The sequence below is a fragment of the Podarcis cretensis genome, assembly GCF_951804945.1.
Source record: "Podarcis cretensis genome assembly, chromosome: 13".
Lineage (NCBI taxonomy): Eukaryota > Metazoa > Chordata > Lepidosauria > Squamata > Lacertidae > Podarcis > Podarcis cretensis.
The window spans coordinates 49,338,384-49,356,348 of NC_137182.1; the positions used below are offsets into that span (position 1 = coordinate 49,338,384).

Below are 17,965 nucleotides of genomic sequence, written 5' to 3' on the forward strand. Positions count from 1 at the left end.
GCATGGGGGAGCTGAGTCAGGGGAAGGGAGGCTGGAGGAAGTGGGTGCAGGGCCATCTTAAATATATCTGGTGCCATGGTGCAAAGATCCCTTCGGCGCCCCCCCCCTCGTTTCCCAGAGTTGCTGACCTTTCTATGGTGCTGTCAGCAGCTTTGCGGGGCTGGAGGAGGTGGAAAGTGGCTGGAGGGTGGGTCCTCCGGCGGGGAAGAGGCGGAGGCTCCGGACGCAGTGCTGCTTCAGTGAGGCAGGCAAGGGCGGTGAACTGATGCCGGGAGGCACCGCGTCTAGCCTCCGTCTCTTCCCTGGTGCCCTCCAGAACTTGGCTTCCTGGCGACCTGCGCCACTTGCCTCTATGGACAAGACGCCCCTGAATGGATGCTCTCTCAGGATACGGCTGCTCTGAATGTTAAAGCAGGCTTGCCACTTCCCTTCTTCCCTCCCAGGGAGACGAGTACAGCAATGGAATCTGGAAAGGACACCAGCCAACCACTAGGGGGGTTGGAACCAGTCTGAAGGGGAGGCTCCCACCTGGTTATCCAGGACCTAATGGTGTTCTCATCACTGAAAATAGACACATCCACTCGATGCAATAAAAGTCTGTACACTCAACAATTTCTCAAGATACAGTGGTGCCTCGCAAGACGAAATTAATCCGTTCCGCGAGTCTCTTCATCTTGTGGTTTATTCGTCTTGCGAAGCACAGCAATTAGCGGCTTAGCGGCTATTAGCGGCTTAGCGGCTTAGTGGCTATTAACGGCTTAGCGGCTTAGCGGCTATTAACGGCTTAGCGGCTTAGCGGCTTTAAGAAAAAGGAAACAAACTTGCAAGAATTTGCAAGACGTTTCGTCTTGCGAAGCAAGCCCATACGGAAATTCGTCTTGCGGAACGACTCAAAAAATGGAAAACTCTTTCGTCTAGCGAGTTTTTCATCTTGCGAGGCATTCGTCTTGCGGGGCACCACTGTATGAGTGTCATGTCTTGCCCCATCTTTAAGAGCTTGGGGTGTGCGCATAGCAGCCCACTGGGACACACTGTTTCCTTCCCTGGTCTTGGACTCCATAAGTGGAACTGCCTGGTCATAAATGCTGCTGTGACTCATGATCTGATGCTGAGCCTGTACCTCTATTCTGTCTCAGGAATGATCTCTCCCTTGCTCTCATGTGCTACTATAGAAGCAGACAGAGAAAGAAGTAGACGAAAACTGACCCATTATGTGCATGCTTCTAGGTAATGTGTAAAAAAAATGAGTAGGCATAAAATAAATTGCCACACAGTTTTTGAAACCCACTTAAAACATTTTTGTTTACACAAGCTTATCCAGACATGAAGAAGTTGAGATAAAAATATGGGGTGGCTGGGGAAACACAGCCAGATGGGAGGGGTATAAATAATAAATTATTATTATGTCTTTTTAGCCTCTCGTTGTTTTAATTGTTTTCTTAAATATTTTTTCAGATTCTTGCTTTTAATAATCTTTTAATGATAATCATAATGTTTTTATTTTATTTGCAAACTGCCTAAAAGTTGTATTGCAATCAAGGGGTATATAAATTTTGTTAAATAAAACAATTCATTAAATAAACTAGCTTTTTGTCAGTCAAGGTCTTGGGCCAGAGTGCAAGGATTTGTGTGGTGCGAATTGTGATGGCTGAGATTGTGAGGAAGATACAACGCTAGTGTGCTTTAAAGAAGCTTTGTGAAAATACAAGGAATATTGTAAGAAAGTAAATGAGGATAGAAATATGATAGTTAAAGGCAATACTAAAATTAAGGAATGTGAAGACAGGAATTTAATTACGAATGATTGTCAGAGAAGTTGAGGGAGGTCCAATAAGCTAAAATATGTGATGTGGAAATTTGTATGATTGGAGTTTTTATGGAAAAATTTAATAAAAACTTTTTTTAAAAAAAGAGAGAGATTGACGTGGAAGTAGCCTTCATAAACTGTTCTTCCCTTGTCTTTCAGAAGAGGGCAGCAGAGGTGTAATAATGATTGTATTGCCTAGCAGGGAAGTAAGGTGGTAAGTCAAGTGCTGTTTTGTGCTTTCAGCTGTGATGCTGATTGTTCCCCTCCAGCTTTTGGCTGAAACCTGATCTAAGAAATATTCATCCTCAATAGACTTTCCCACAAAATGTTTCAGTCTTATTAAACTTTCTAAGGGCCAAGCTGGGCTTTATAACTGCCATGCATTTGTATCTCTGAATTCAAGTAATATTCATTCCACGTCCAGAAATCAACAAGACTGGCAGTCAAATTGGGAAACAGGACAGCATCTGCCACCATTCCTGAGGGCAGGGGGCAAGCTCAAAGGGTGCAGGGCAACAATCTCTTCTGAATACCCACAATTCCTAGAGAGAAAGTCCCATGATAGCTTCTTCTATAATTAATGTGCTATGTTTTATTTTATTTTAAATTAGATTACCAGAAAAATTTACTACTACAACAACAACAACAACAACTTATTTCTTTATATGCCACTCGGTTGCCCCAGCCACTTTGGGCAGCTTCCAATGAATTAAAACATTTAAGACTTCTTGTTCAGTGCCCATGATTCTTCCCTGATTCTTACAAAATCATATCGTACGCAAGTATTTACTGCCTTTCAAACGATGTATACAGAGTGCATTCATAAAGAGATGTGAGTGGCTCTTTTATGCTCTTTTAAAAAATAAAATCAGTGAAGTAATACATTTATGTGTGTTAGATAAAATTAAGCCAACAAACAGGGGGTGAGAAACTGACAAACTCAGTTTTGTATTATTGTGGTTGAAGAGACACTGTGATAAAGGTCAATAGGGGCTGTGTATCATCATCATCATCAACATCATCCATTTCATTGTTTATATCCCTCCCATCTGGCTGGGTTTTCCCAGGCACTGTAGGCAGCTTACAGCACATAAAAACTTGTAAAACATTAGACATTAAAAATTTCCCAATACAGGGTTGCCTTCAGATGTCTTCTAAAAGTCAGATAGTTATTTATTTCCTTGACATCTGATGGGAGGGCATTCCACAGGGTGGGCGTCACTACCAAGAAAGCCCTCTGCCTGGTGTCCTGTAACCTCACTTCTTACAGGGAGGGAATCACCAGAAGGCCCTCAGCGCTGGCCCTCAGTGTCCAGGCTGAATGATGGGGGTGGAGACGCTCCTTCAGGTATACTGGGCTAAGGCCATTTAGGGCTTTCAAGGTCAGCATCAACACTTTGAATGGGAAACTGAAAAGGGGAAACTGATTCTGAATGCCTATTTCTGGTACTTTTTAATGGCCATAAAATTAAACAAAAACCCAGTGAGTGGAGAAGTTACACCTACTCTTTCCTTAGGGCCCTCAAAGCAGAAGGCCTTTGTTCACCTACCTAAGAGTAAGTTAAGTTTAATTCAGTGGATATTAATCCTAAATTAACAGTCAACATGATTTTCTCACAGCGCCAGCTGCAGGAGAAATGCAAAGTGCATAGACACCCTGGACTCAGCTATACAGCTGCAAATTAAACATTTTAAGTGTCTTGTGCAATATACAAATGTGACGCTAGGGGGCGATAGTGAGACATGACAAATTCAACGTATTTTTCAAAATGGTTTTTTTAAAAAAAGCATTTTCACTGTGTTTTTAATATGTGTGTAGATTCCACCACTTTGTACATTCCCTTCATAGACCTGACAAAGGCCTTTGACTTTCTCAGCTGCAAAGGATTCCTCACACTGCTCAACAAGATGGGATGTCCCCCTGAGCCTCACAAGAGGGCAGTGTCCTTCCACGAAAACATGTGTAGCACTATCCAGTATGAAGGCTCATAAACAGGTGCCTTCCCTGTGTGAGTGGCCATAGTGTCTGATGAGAACTGGAGCTTAACATCCACTAGAAGGCAACAGGTGAAGAAGGCTGATTGGTTCTGTTACAGTCATACCTTGAAAGTCAAACAGAAACCAAAGCATGGCTTCTGATTGTCTGCAGGAAGCTCCTGCAGCCAATCGGAAGCCGTGGAAGCCCTGTCAGACATTTCCATTCCAAAGAATGTTCGCAAACCGGAAAACTCACTTCCTGGTTTGCGGTGTTCGGGAGCCGAAACGTCCAAGTACCAAGGCGTTCGGGATTCAAGGTACGGCTGCACATGCATACATTAACTATTTTCATAAATGTCTTCATAATGCATTCTGACAATGGTGTTGGACACAGTCTCACCTGATTCCTATCAACAGATATAGTGACCAAGTGTTTGCAACCTTTCAAATAATCTGTGGAGTTTGTATGCACAAAGAGATTGTTGTTACTGTTTAGTGATTTAGCCGTGTCCGACTCTTTGTGACCCCTCTGGACCAGAGCACGCCAGGCACTCCTGTCTTCCATTGCCTCCTACAGTTTGGTCAAACTCATGTTAGTAGCTTCAAGAACACTGTCCAACCATCTTGTGCTCTGTCATCCCCTTCTCCTTTGTGCCCTCAATCTTTCCCAGCATCAGGGTCTTTCCCAGGAAGTCTTTTCTTCTCATGAGGTGGCCAAAGTATTGGAGCCTCAGCTTCAGGATCTGTCCTTCCAGTGAGCACTCAGGGCTGATTTCCTTAAGAATGGATAGGTTTGATCTTCTTGCAGTCCATGGGAGAGAGATAATGGTTACCAGTGGGATGTCTTGCTCTTTTATGCTGAACTTTATGTAAATACAGGGGCAGATTCCTCTTTTTATCAGTCATTGCCTCTCCCAGATCCAGCCATCTCAGAAGACAAAACTGCTGTGTGCCCAGCAACCTTCCAGCCAACACCCAAGCCCAAGACAAGCAAGGAAGGGAATGATGCATTGGCTTCCATTTGTTTTCACTTTAGCAGCAATGAGAGGTGCTTTTTTGCCTTTCAAATACTATAGTTCCATTCCCAGGTTTACATGAAGCAGATCTCTTACAAATATATTTATTTCCAGGTGTCCAAGCAAAGGTCCAGGTGGTGGAAACTGGAGGAGATGTCAAAAGACCTGGAGAGTCCCTCCGCCTCTCTGGCCAAATCTCTGGGTTCAACATCAGCGGCATCTGCATGGATTGGGTACGACAGGCTCCAGGGAAGGGACTGGAATGGACTGCAAGGGATTGTGGTGGAAGCTCACAATATTATGCTGACTCAGTGAGAGGGCGCTTCACCATCTCCAAGAATGACCCTTCAAACATGGTATATCTGCAAATGAACAGCCTGAAACCTGAGGATGCAGCTGTGTATTACTGTCTGAAAGTAGACACAGTGAGAGGAAGTGAATCTGAAGCCTGACAAAAAAGCCCCCTTTGTGCATTGCAGCTTTCCAGATTGATTCAGCTGCTTTAGATTGAATGTGGAATGGTTTTCCGGTACAAATTCAGCAGATACACTTTATACTAATTTTCAAATGTTTGCTGAAAACTTTCCTTTCACTCTAGGAATATGGAAACAGGTTGGGATATTTTTTCTGTTAGAGCTGCTGAACTGTTTCAAGTTTTATTTGGTTTTTTTATTGTATTTGTTATGAACAGGTTTGTTATTTTTTTTAATTGAGGTGTACATAATTTTATAAACATACAAACAGAACATGTGAGATTGGTCCTGTGAATCACTGGGGCAGGAAGGGATCCAGGGAATATCGGATTCAATTTGTATTTAAGAGAGAACCTACATAATCTGCACTTTCTGAAATAATATGAGAACATCCTTAAAAATATGCACTTAAAGTTCTCCAGCCAAGTAATATGTACATACATGCATACGCTGGGGTAAAGTGTGCACAAAAATTCATATCCAATGTTTTTTTTCTAAAAAAATAAATAAAAAATGTTTAGGGGTACTCTCATTTTCCTACTCATATTGAAATACTGCCCCTCAATGAGGCCAAACTTAGATTCACAAAATGTTTAGGGGTATGCGTACCCCTCCGTCCCCCCAGAAAAAAGCACTGTGCATATTTTAGTGAAAGCAACATTAAAAATGCAATATGTTGGGGAATATTATTTTGGGAAAAAATGTGTGTATCAGGTACAATTGGATACAAGTGTGCATGTATTCAGGGAAAAATTGGCCCTTTGTAAACAGATGTGGAAATGTGGAGAAAAAACGTGTATATAAAAAAGACACACTTAAAGAAACCAGATTTGATAGATCATCCCACCATAACAGACTCTTTATATTCCACATTTTCCATGAGGGAGGAGAACTCATGCAAATACTCCCAGGAGGCTCTCTTCAAGAGGAAACCTCTCAGATGAAGGATGCTCAGTTTCTCCCTGGTGTAAAGGCTCCTGTTTCCTGTTTAGCCAGGGCATCTCTTCACTAACGTGATGAAATTTTTGATCCCTTTCTTGTTTTTCTTAGTGGATGTCCCAAGATGTAAGAACATGTTTAATGGAATATCCAGAAATTGGAGATTAATTATTAGATTGGTTACATGAAATGCTGCATTGATTGTAATGTTCTATGTTTTCAAGGGGCCTTCTCGGACATCCAGCTTGCATCATCTGGACCAGGCACAGTGAGACCAGGAGAGAATCTCAACCTGGTCTGTAAAGTAACAGGTTTCTCCATTGCTACATCTGGCTATGACTGGCATTGGATTTGGCAGCATCCTGGGAAAGGTCTAGAATGGATCGCATGGGTTTACCCCAATGGTGGGAGCAAGGGATATGACCCTTCCTTTCAAAGCCGTGCAACCATTTCTTCAGAAACCTCCAAGAATGAGTTCTCCCTCCAGCTGAACTCATTGACAGCTGCAGACTCAGCTTTCTATTATTGTGCTCGAAGAGACACAGTGAGACATGGCAAATGGGGGCAGTGTACAAAAAGGGGAAACTGATTTTGAGGGACTATTTCCCAGCAAGTGGAGAGGTCCTGACAATTTCATGTACCGGGTCCCCAAAATGCAGAAAGACTGTTCTCACGTACCTAGGAGTAAATTCTGTTTAATTCAGTTGGTCTTAATTCTAATTAGATATACATAGCAGAGAACTGTTAGTGCTGACACACTTAAATTTTTTAGTTATATTGGAGGGAAAATAACATTGGAAAGATCAAGCTGCGTATAGTGGGAAATATGAGATAAGGACTGTGTGGTATTCTCCACAAGATGACAATTGAGATTGTTCCGAAACCACTCTTAAATCAAAGGATAGTTCTTAGATCATCTTGGTTTCAGAATTGTGGATGCCTGTCTGATTTTTATAACAGCTGTGTTACTACTGCCACCAGGCTAAAAGCCTTGCATTACTTTCCCCGGATAGTTCTGGGAACTGTTGCTGAGCCACTGATTCCCACCCCCCGCCCTCTGAATGCTCATTGGAAATGCTATTTTCCAGAAACAGAGGTGCCTGAACTCACCATGAATGTCTCCTTTGTTCTCTGATAATGGCAATGGCACCCACCTGAGAGGTGCCAGAACTGATTTCCGTCATGATGCAGCTGAAAAAATAAAAGCCCTGCCTATTGGCACCATTTCTCAGAAAACGCTCTAACATAAGCTATATTCAAGGGACGCGGGTTGCACTGTGGTATAAACCACAGAGTCTAGGGCTGTGGTTTATATGTGGTTTAGGACTGATCAGAAGGTTGGTAGTTTGAATCCCTGCGACGGGGTGAGCTCCTGTTGTTCGGTCCCAGCTCCTGCCCACCTAGCAGTTCAAAAGCATGTCAAGTTCAAGTAGTTAAATAGGTACTGCTCCGGCAGGAAGGTAAATGGCGTTTCCATGTGCTGCTCTGGTTTGCCAGAAACAGCTTAGTCATGCTGGCCACATGACCCGGAAGTTGTCTGCGGACAAACACCGGCTCCCTCGTCCTATAGGGCAAGATGAGTGCGCAACCCCAGAGTCATCCGTGACTGGACCTTTACCTTTAAGCTATATTCTGCTTAGCCAAAGGGAACCAGCAGAGGCACGCAATACCTTTGGATTCTGTATTAAGCCGGGAATTTCTAAATATTGTAAAATACTGAGTGAGTGGGAGTTGGGGAGGTCCTTGCAACATGGACTGTCTATAAAAGGATGATGGTGTCATTTGGTCATAGCCAAAACATGAGCAAAAGGAGTGTGGCGATACTGGGGCAAAGGGTTCATCTTGAAGCAGTGCCATGTGGGATCTGTTCTTGTTTAGTCATTTAGTCATGTCCAACTCTTCGTGACCCCATGGACCAGAGCACGCCAAGCACTCCTGTTTTCCACTGCCTCCCACAGTTTGGTCATGTTGGATCTAGGAACTCCAAAGCCCCCATCACATATAACCTTAGAAATAGAGGTGGGGGGAAGAAGCAGAAGAAAATTGGCTGGTCCTTACCATCAGTGTTTATGAACCAGTATCCGTGAAGGTCAAATCACCTGGTCCAGATATTACAAGGATTTGTAACAGTGAATTGCTCTAGCAATGCTCAAGCTGCAGTCGTTTGCATTAGTTGCATCTCTTCATAAAACTTCCTCCCCTTGTCTTTCGCAAGAGAGCAGCAGAGTTGTAAATATGAGTCCATTGCCTAGGAGGTGGATAACATGGTGGTTTTGTGGTTTCAGCTGCAATGCTGATTATTTTCTCAGCCATATAGTTGAAACCTCTTCACAGAAGACTCTTTATCCTCTAGACCCTTTCCCTCAAAAAGTTTCCAATGAAAGCTGAGGCAGTGTTATCCAGCTTTCTAAAAGCCAGACTAGACTTTATAATTGCCATGTATTTTGAACTTTTGTGGGGGAGGGGGTTCTGCTCCCCCCCCCCCGCAAAAAAAAAAAATCCAGCGTTTGCCTCCAAACAAGTTTTCAAAAGGGGGCAGGTTCCTTAACCCCATGCCTGTTGATTACAATGGATAGAAATATACATAATGTTGGCTGAAAGGTAGGTAGAATACACTAAGTTACTTACTAACCAAGAAAGTTACTAAGATGCCTTCTTAGATTCCAAGAGAGAGACAAAGGAAGGGACAGAATTTTATGGGGAGTTGGGACACCTTTTGACTATCAAAATATTTTGACAAAATTTTTTACCTTTTATTTATGCATATTTTACCTTTATATACCACCTTTTCCCCCAAATAGCTCAAGGTGGTATACATGGGAAATGGCACGTTAGGCTGAGAGATGGTGACTGCCCAAAGGTCACCAATTGAGCTTCATGACTTAGATATTTCGGGGAAAGCTGGAACTCCTTTGTAGTATACAGTCAAACCTCTTTTGTCGAATGTAATCCGTCCGGAAGCCAGTTGACTTTAAAAATGTTCAACAACTGAACTGTGGATTCCGATTGGTTGCAAGAGATTCCTGCACTCAGTGGAAGCTGCATTGGACGTTTGGCTTCCGAAAAACATTCAAAAACTGGAGCATTTACTTCTGGGTTTTTGGCATTCGGGAATTGAGGTTTGACTGTACAGTGGTATCTCGGTGTTCGAACATTCCTGTTTACGAACAATTCAGTTTACAAACTCCGCAAAACCAGAAGTAGTTTGTGAACTTTACCTCGATCTACGAATGTAAGCTGAACAGGGGAAGGGTACCGGCGGCGGGAGGCTCATTAGGGAAAGCGCGCCTCAGTTTAAGAATGGATTTGGTTTAAGAACAGGCTTCAAGAGTGGATTAAGTTTATAAGCTGAGGTACCACTGTACTGGAATATCAAAATATCTGACAGAAATTTTAAAAAACAATAATTTCAAAATGGCCTCCCTCCATTCCATGCTCAGAAATCAACTGGCAATTGAATCAACATGGGCCAAAGGATAGCATCTCCTACCACCTGTGAGGGGATGGGGAGAGCTCAAGGGGTGCAGGGAACCTCCAGTCTGCCAAACTCTGCTGCTGAACCCTTTCCCACTATAGCTGCCTAACTCTGCCTACTTGTAGGGATAGCCCTTCTCAAGGAAGGATGTGAAAACTTAAATTGCTTCTACTGGCTATCCATAAGTTAAAGGGAGTAGATTCCATAATCATTTATTCCATGGCTGAGCAACTATAATTTATTTAGATTTTCTCCCTGACCCATAGTTTGTGTTCATAATTCTCATCCTGGTTCTTATCCATAGATATGGTGACCAGCTGTTTGCCACCTCCCAAATCTTAAGTGGAGTGTGTTTGCATAAAGAGATAAGGGTTACTCAAGGGCTGTTTTGCCCCTTTATGCTGAGCTGTATGTAAATTTGAAGGCTGTTTCCTCTTTATATCAGTGGTCACATCTCCCTGCACCAGCCACATTAGAAGGCATACCCTGTTTGCCAAACACGTTTCCACTTAACCTCCCCCACCCACAGGCAAGGAAAGAAATGATGCTTTGGTTTCCATTTGTGTTCACTTTAGCAACCTTCAAAGGTATTTTTTTCAAATACAGGGGAGAGTACCATTCACAGAGTTATATGAAGCAGATCTCTTACAAACATTCTTTCTTTTCAGGTGTCCAAGCAGACATCCAGCTTGTTGAGTCTGGAGGAGATGTCAAAAAGCCCAGAGAGTCTCTCCGCCTCTCCTGTCGAACCTCTGGGTTCACCCTCAGTAGCTACTGCATGGATTGGGTACGACAGGCTCCAGGGAAGGGACTGGAATGGATTGCAAGGGATTGTAATGGAGACTCAAAATATTATGCTGACTCAGTGAGAGGGCGCTTCACCATCTCCAAGGACAACTCTGCAAACATGGTATATCTGCAAATGAACAGCCTGAAACTTGAGGACACAGCTGTTTATTACTGTGCAAGAGACACAGTGAGAGGAAGTGAATCTGTAGCCTGATAAAAACCTCCCTTTGCCCATGGCAGCTCTCTAAATTGAGTTAACTGCACCAGACTGAATGAAGACATTAAGAGAAGGGAAACAAATGCTTTATTTGGAAATCCTGCCAAACATCTTAAAGAATAAACAAGACTAAGATTAAGACCAAGAATTTGTCCAAAAGAAATTAGTACATGATGCCCAACCAATGTTCTCAAACCACACATGATCATTGGAGAATTAAGCACAAAGAAGATTTTATGGCATTAACTTTTGACCCCAATTTCCTGTGTCAGTTTCTCAGTTTGGGGGGCTGCATGAAACACAAGGCTCATGGCACAAAATAGCACTAAACTAGCACTGAACTTTGGCATCAGTTTGGGGGGTAGGATCCAGAATGTCAGGTCCACATATTAATGAAGCTTACTATAATTCATGATGTGTGATGATTACCATCTCAACAGCTACCTGTCCCTTTGGTGGGTAACTTAATTTCACCGTGAATTCTGTTGTCTACCAGTAAATGACAGAACATTAGAAAAGCAAAACAGGAATTTGAAATACAGGAATTCCATTATATGATCTCATCATCTGATGATGTAGCTACAATGGAGCATTGTTCTAAATTATAAAAGTTAAATACATAAAAGTACTGGGGGGGGAGAAGTTACAGTGGGACCTTGGTTTGGAACTGCTTTGGATTACAACTGTTTTGAATTATAACCATGTAAATCCCAGAAGTGTGTGTCCCTTTTTTAGGAATACAATCCTTTTTATTATTATTACAAGTAATTTTTGGGGGGAGGCCCCATTGGTGAAAGCGCGCCTTGGGTTACAAACTATTTCGGTTTACAACCGGACCTCCAAACTGGATTGTGTTTGTAAACCAAGGTACCACTGCATAGAATAACTGGTTTTATTATCTGTTCTACATTGATGCACAATACCGCCTCATATCCCCTCCTTGTGGTGGGATGAATAGATTGTAGTGAGCAGAATAGATTGGATTGGCATAGATAGCATTCCTACCCAGTTTCTGGACTGAGCCCTCTGTTTCTAATCCAAGTGATATAATAAGATCTAGTTAGAGTTATCTGCTTCTTCTCCTTATTAGCTGCTCCTTACTGTTCAGCTCAGGTCTCAGCAGAATAATGTAACATTTGGGGGAAAAGATGCAGCCAAGTAAGCCAGCAGTGGAGGCCAAGATGGAAAATATCTCCACAGCCACCATGTATTTCCCTTTGGTGCTCAAGTACGTTGGGACAAATGACAACCAAACACTGCAGAACATCAACATGCTGAAAGTGATGAACTTGGCTTCATTGAATGTGTCCGGCAGCTTCCTTGCCAGGAAAGCCACAATGAAGCTGATGGTAGCCAGAAGTCCAAGGTAGCCCAAGACAAGATAGAACATGAGGACAGAGCCTTCATTGCATTCTGCTACAATTTCTTCTGGCAGTGAATGCATGTCCAAATCTGGAAATGGAGGAGACCTTGCCAGCCATGTGGCACAAATGGCTGCTTGAATGAGGAAGGAGGAAACCACAGTGGAGTTGGTCACCCTTTTCCCCACCCACTTCCTCATGTTGGAGCCTGGCTTGGTGGCCATGAAAGCCAAAACCACAGTGATGGTTTTGGCCAAGACACAAGAGACAGCCACTGAAAAGATGATTCCAAAAGAGGATTGTCGGAAAAGGCAGGACATCTTCTGAGGCTGCCCAATGAAAGGAAAAGAGCAGAGGAAGCAGAGCAGGAGGGAAAGAAGGAGAATGTAGGTGAGGTCCCGGTTGTTGGCTTTGACTATGGGGGTATCTTTGTACTTAATAAAAATTCCAATCACCATAGCTGTAATTAAGGAGAAAGAAAGAGTAACCAAAGTTAAACTGATCCCTAAAGGCTCTTCATAGGACAGAAAACTTATTGACTTGGGAATGCATTTATCTTTTTCCTTGCCAGGATATTGTTTTTCTGGGCATTTGAAACAGTCATCCATATCTGAGGGAAAAAGAGGAGTTACCGTTTTACTGAAAAGGCATGTATCAATTGGAGCGAATTGTCACAACTGTCTTTTAGTTTGGAACTAGCTCATATTACTCAAAGCATAAAAATCATACTCTATGTGTGTTTGTTTGTGTGTGTGTGTGTGTGTGTGTGCGTGCGCGCACATGCGCCTTTTACCCAAAGATCCCAGGGAGGTATAAAACATTAAGAATACCACATGGGCATATAAATGAAATGTAATATTTTTTCCAGTGTGCATCACTTTACACTCGAATCAACCTCCATTTTTGTTAGCTCTGTCCTGGAAGGGGCTCCTTCCTTTTGTTGCTGTTGTTTAGTCGTTTAGTCGTGTCCGACTCTTCGTGACCCCATGGACCAGAGAACGCCAGGCACTCCTGTCTTCCACTGCCCCCCGCAGCTTGGTCAGACTCATGCTGGTAACCTCGAAAACACTATCCAACCATCTCATCCTCTGTCGCCCCCTTCTCCTTGTGCCCTCCATCTTTCCCAACATCAGGGTCTTCTCCAGGGAGTCTTCTCTTCTCATGAGGTGGCCAAAGTACTGGAGCCTCAGCTTCACAATCTGTCCTTCCAGTGAGCACTCAGGGCTGATTTCCTTCAGAATGGAGAGGTTTGATCTTCTTGCAGTCCATGGGACTCTCAAGAGTCTCCTCCAGCACCATAATTCAAAAGCATCAATTCTTCGGTGATCAGCCTTCTTTATGGTCCAGCTCTCACTTCCATATATCACTACTGGGAAAACCATAGCTTTAACTATACGGACCTTTGTTGGCAAGGTGATGTCTCTACTTCTCAAGATGCTGTCTAGGCCTATCATTGCCCTTCTCCCAAGAAGCAGGCGTCTTTTAATTTCATGGCTGCTGTCACCATCTGCAGTGATCATGGAGCCCAAGAAAGTAAAATCTCTCACTGCCTCCATTTCTTCCCCTTCTATTTGCCAGGAGGTGATGGGACCAGTAGCCATGATCTTCATTTTTTTGATGTTGAGCTTCAGACCATATTTTGCACTCTCCTCTTTCACCCTCAATAAAAGGTTCTTTAATTCCTCCTCACTTTCTGCCATCAAGGTTGTGTCATCTGCATATCTGAGGTTGTTGATATTTCTTCCGGCAATCTTAATTCCGGCTAGGGATTCATCCAGCCCAGCCTTTCGCATGATGAATTCTGCATATAAGTTAAATAAGCAGGGAGACAAAATGCAGCCTTGTCGTACTCCTTTCCCAATTTTGAACCAGTCAGTTGTTCCATATCCAGTTCTAACTGTAGCTTCTTGTCCCACATAGAGATTTCTCAGGAGACAGATGAGGTGATCAGGCACTCCCATTTCTTTAAGAACTTGCCATAGTTTGCTGTGGTCAACACAGTCAAAGGCTTTTGCATAGTCAATGAAGCAGAAGTAAATGTCTTTCTGGAACTCTCTAGCTTTCTCCATAATCCAGCGCATGTTTGCAATTTGGTCTCTGGTTCCTCTGCCTCTTCTAAATCCAGCTTGCACTTCTGGGAGTTCTCGGTCCACATACTGCTTGAGCCTTCCTTGTAGAATTTTAAGCATAACCTTGCTAGCGTGAGAAATTGGTGCAATTGTGCGATAGTTGGAGCATTCTTTGGCACTGCCCTTCTTTGGGATTGGGATGTAGACTGATCTTCTCCAATCTTCTGGCCACTGCTGAGTTTTCCAAACTTGCTGGCATATTGAGTGTAGCACCTTAACAGCATCATCTTTTAAAATTTTAAATAGTTCAGCTGGAATACCATCACTTCCACTGGCCTTGTTATTTGCAGTGCTTTCTAAGGCCCATTTGACTTCACTCTCCAGGATGTCTGGCTCAAGGTCAGCAACCACACTACCTGGGGTATATGAGACATCCGTTTCTTTCTGGTATAATTCCTCTGTGTATTCTTGCCACCTCTTCTTGATGTCTTCTGCTTCTCTTAGGTCCTTTCCACTTTTGTCCTTTATTATGGAAATCTTTGTACGAAATGTTCCTTTCATATCTCCAATTTTCTTGAACAGATCTCTGGTTCTTCCCATTCTATTGCTTTCCTCTATTTCTTTGCATTGCTTGTTTAAGAAGGTCTTCTTGTCTCTCCTTGCTATTCTTTGGAAATCTGCATTCAATTTCCTGTATGTTTCACGATCTCCCTTGCATTTTGCTTGCCTTCTCTCCCCCGCTATTTGTAAGGCCTCATTGGACAGCCACTTTGCTTTCTTGCATTTCCTTTTCATTGGGATGGTTTTCGTTGCTGCCTCCTGTATAATGTTACGAGCCTCCATCCATAGTTCTTCAGGCACTCTGTCCACCAAATCTAAATCCTTAAACCTGTTCCTCACTTCCACTGTGTATTCATAAGGGATTTGACTTAGATTGTATCTTACCGGCCCAGTGGTTTTTCCTACTTTCTTCAGTTTAAGCTTGAATTTTGCTATAAGAAGCTGATGATCTGAGCCACAGTCAGCTCCAGGTCTTGTTTTTGCTGACTGTATAGAGCTTCTCCATCTTTGGCTGCAGAGAATATAATCAATCTGATTTCGATGCTGCCCATCTGGTGATGTCCATGTGTAGAGTCGTCTCTTGTGTTGTTGGAAAAGCGTGTTTGTGATGACCAGCTTGTTCTCTTGACAGAACTCTATTAGCCTTTGCCCTGCTTCGTTTTGATCTCCAAGGCCAAACTTGCCAGTTGTTCCTTTTATCTCTTGACTCCCTACTTTAGCATTCCAATCCCCTATAATGAGAAGAACATCCTTCTTTGGTGTCACTTCTATAAGGTGTTGTAAGTCTTCATAGAATTGGTCAATTTCAGTTTCTTCAGCACCAGTAGTTGGTGCATAAACTTGGATTACTGTGATGTTAAAAGGTCTTCCTTTTACCCCCCCCCTTGATTGCTTAAACCTCCCATTTCTAGGATCTCCCAGCTTGTCCCTTCCCCAAACTGCTCCCCAGTGCCCCACCACCAGGATCCAGGGTCTAAGTCTTCTTCCTCTTCTTCTATGCCTTCCATGGGGGGCTCTTGGGCAGGTGGTGCCCACTGCTCTTCCTTGCCCACCCAGTCCCTGACATACAAGGTCAAAATGAAACCCCAGCCCCTAATCTGGCTTCTGCATTTTGGACCAATTGAAGTTTTCACTTTAACACTCAAAGCTGGAATACATTGTGCATCATATCACTTACCCTCTTGATCTGAAATCTTCCCTTCCGGGCATGGACCACAATCGAAGCAACAGAACTTTTCCCCTTCCTTCGCTTTTTTCTGATTGCCAGCATGGCAAGAATGAGTACACACAGAAAGGGGAAGCACCTATCCATAGAAAAGGAATGAGGGGGAGCAGAAATGATAATTTAAAAACCAGCTAACTATAAATTGAAATACAATGATTTGACACTGAAGAACAGGGAGCACAGTACAGGCAACCATCTGCCAGTCTTTCACTGAGCATGCCAAAATGCATTGTTACAAATGTCGGGTGCTTTCTCCTGTCTCTGCCGAGCAGTGGCAAGAGCCCATGGGGTCCCAAGCACTCACCCAGGCTCTGTGTTCCCAAGAGCTAACTTAGTTGGTCTTTAAGGTGCTACTGGAAGGAATTTATACTCAGTGCATTATAGAAACGTGATTCCCAACTGGTGATGTATAGTCCAGGTTTGGACCATGAAGAAATGATAACTGGCCAAAATTTGTTAAGGCCTAGACAATATTTACAACTCCACAGTAAACATAAAACTGCTTTCAATTGATGGGAAGAGCAGAGATATTCAGCACCTCAAATGGACATTTTGTTTTTTTAAAAAATCTGACATTAACAGTGCCTAATTACCACTGGCACAATAAATTGTTTTGTAAAGTAAATTTCTGACCCTCAGATAATCTGCCCTAATAATGAAATAGCCCAAGAGAATGCTCTGGAATCCACACCTGGTTAAACCGCCTATGCCATACAATCCTATCATCACTGATGAGGAATTTGTGTCCTTCTTTGGGATCCACCCTTCCAACCTTCACTTGAACAAAAGAGTTGTTGGGGAACATGACCATGTTCATGATGTCAAATCCAGCTCCCATTTCCCTCTTGTCATTAAAAGTTACCAGTTCTCCAGCTGAGTTGTTAAATGAAATGTCTTGAAGAAATGGGTGGAGCTAGTTAACAGAGAAAAAGTTTAAAAAGTATATACTTAAAATAATAATAATAATAATAATAATAATAATAAAATTTAGTGTAGACTGTCCAATTTTTTTTTACAGATAGGTAGCCGTGTTGGTCTGCCATAGTCAAAACAAAAAATTCCTTCCAGTAGCACCTTAAAGACCAACTAAGTTAGTTCTAGGTATGAGCTTTCGTGTGCATTTTCAGTACTCTACACCTGCAAATTTATTGCATCTTCATCAAAAAAAAATTGAAACAAAAAATTCCTTCCAGTAGCACCTTAAAGACCAACTAAGTGAGTTCTAGGTATGAGCTTTCGTGTGCATGCACACTTCTTCACTCATCACTGAGTAAGATTGACTTCCATAAAGATGGTTTTAACAATGAGTCCGTAAGTGACGTGGAGGCCAATTCTAGATCCACATGTCTTTCCACAGTGGGGAGATTGATTTCTAGATGGGAGTTGATCATGGTGTGGATTTGCCAAGTGTGCCTTCCTCTTAGCACGTTTCTCCCTTTCGTCCAGAGTTTGAGCATCTTCAAAGCCCATGAAACCTTTGGTAACGGCTGTTCTCCAATTGGAGCACTCACAGGCCAGGTTTTCTCAGTTCTCGGTGTTTATACTACATATTTTAAAGAACTGCCTTGAAAGAGTCTTCAAACCTCTTTTGTTGACCACCAGCATTACGCTTTCCATTTTTAAGTTCAGAATAGAGTAGTTTTCATAGTGCAGTCTCTTAGTGCAGTGCTAGGTCATTGAGCCTGAACTTCCACAACTGCTCTCTAACATGAAATCCACCATTGCAAAGATTGACAGCAACAGCAGCATGCGTGTTCTAGGCTTATGCTAATATGTTATTCTTTTGTTAGCTTTGCTGCTTTCAATGTGCACTCTGTACTTGACCTCCTTTGTACTGTTTTCTTCTGAAATCTTTAAGGTATTATTCTACCTTCCTGTTAATGTGATGCTTTAAATGTATACTTTATTTTTGTCTTTTTCCAGTAACCTTTTGTTCTGGATTGCTTTATTTGATGTTTGAACATTTGGTAGAGACAAAAATTGTCATGCCTGCAGGCCAGGAGATTCAATAGATGATAGATAGATAGATGATAGATATAGATAGATATAGATAGAT

The 17,965-nt window shown here is 42.6% G+C and overlaps 1 protein-coding gene across 1 annotated transcript in view; it reads left to right on the top strand.

Annotated features, from left to right (window-relative positions):
• The first annotated feature begins 4,717 nt into the window (after positions 1-4,717).
• The window catches only part of LOC307201887 (uncharacterized protein), a 284,712-nt gene continuing 271,464 nt past the window's right edge, over positions 4,718-17,965 (top strand). The window contains exons 1-2 of the mRNA XM_079951408.1: positions 4,718-4,832; positions 4,915-5,216. Coding sequence (XP_079807534.1) covers positions 4,787-4,832; positions 4,915-5,216 — 348 coding nt within the window. The 5' untranslated portion in view covers positions 4,718-4,786. The remainder of the gene's footprint in view (positions 4,833-4,914; positions 5,217-17,965) is intronic.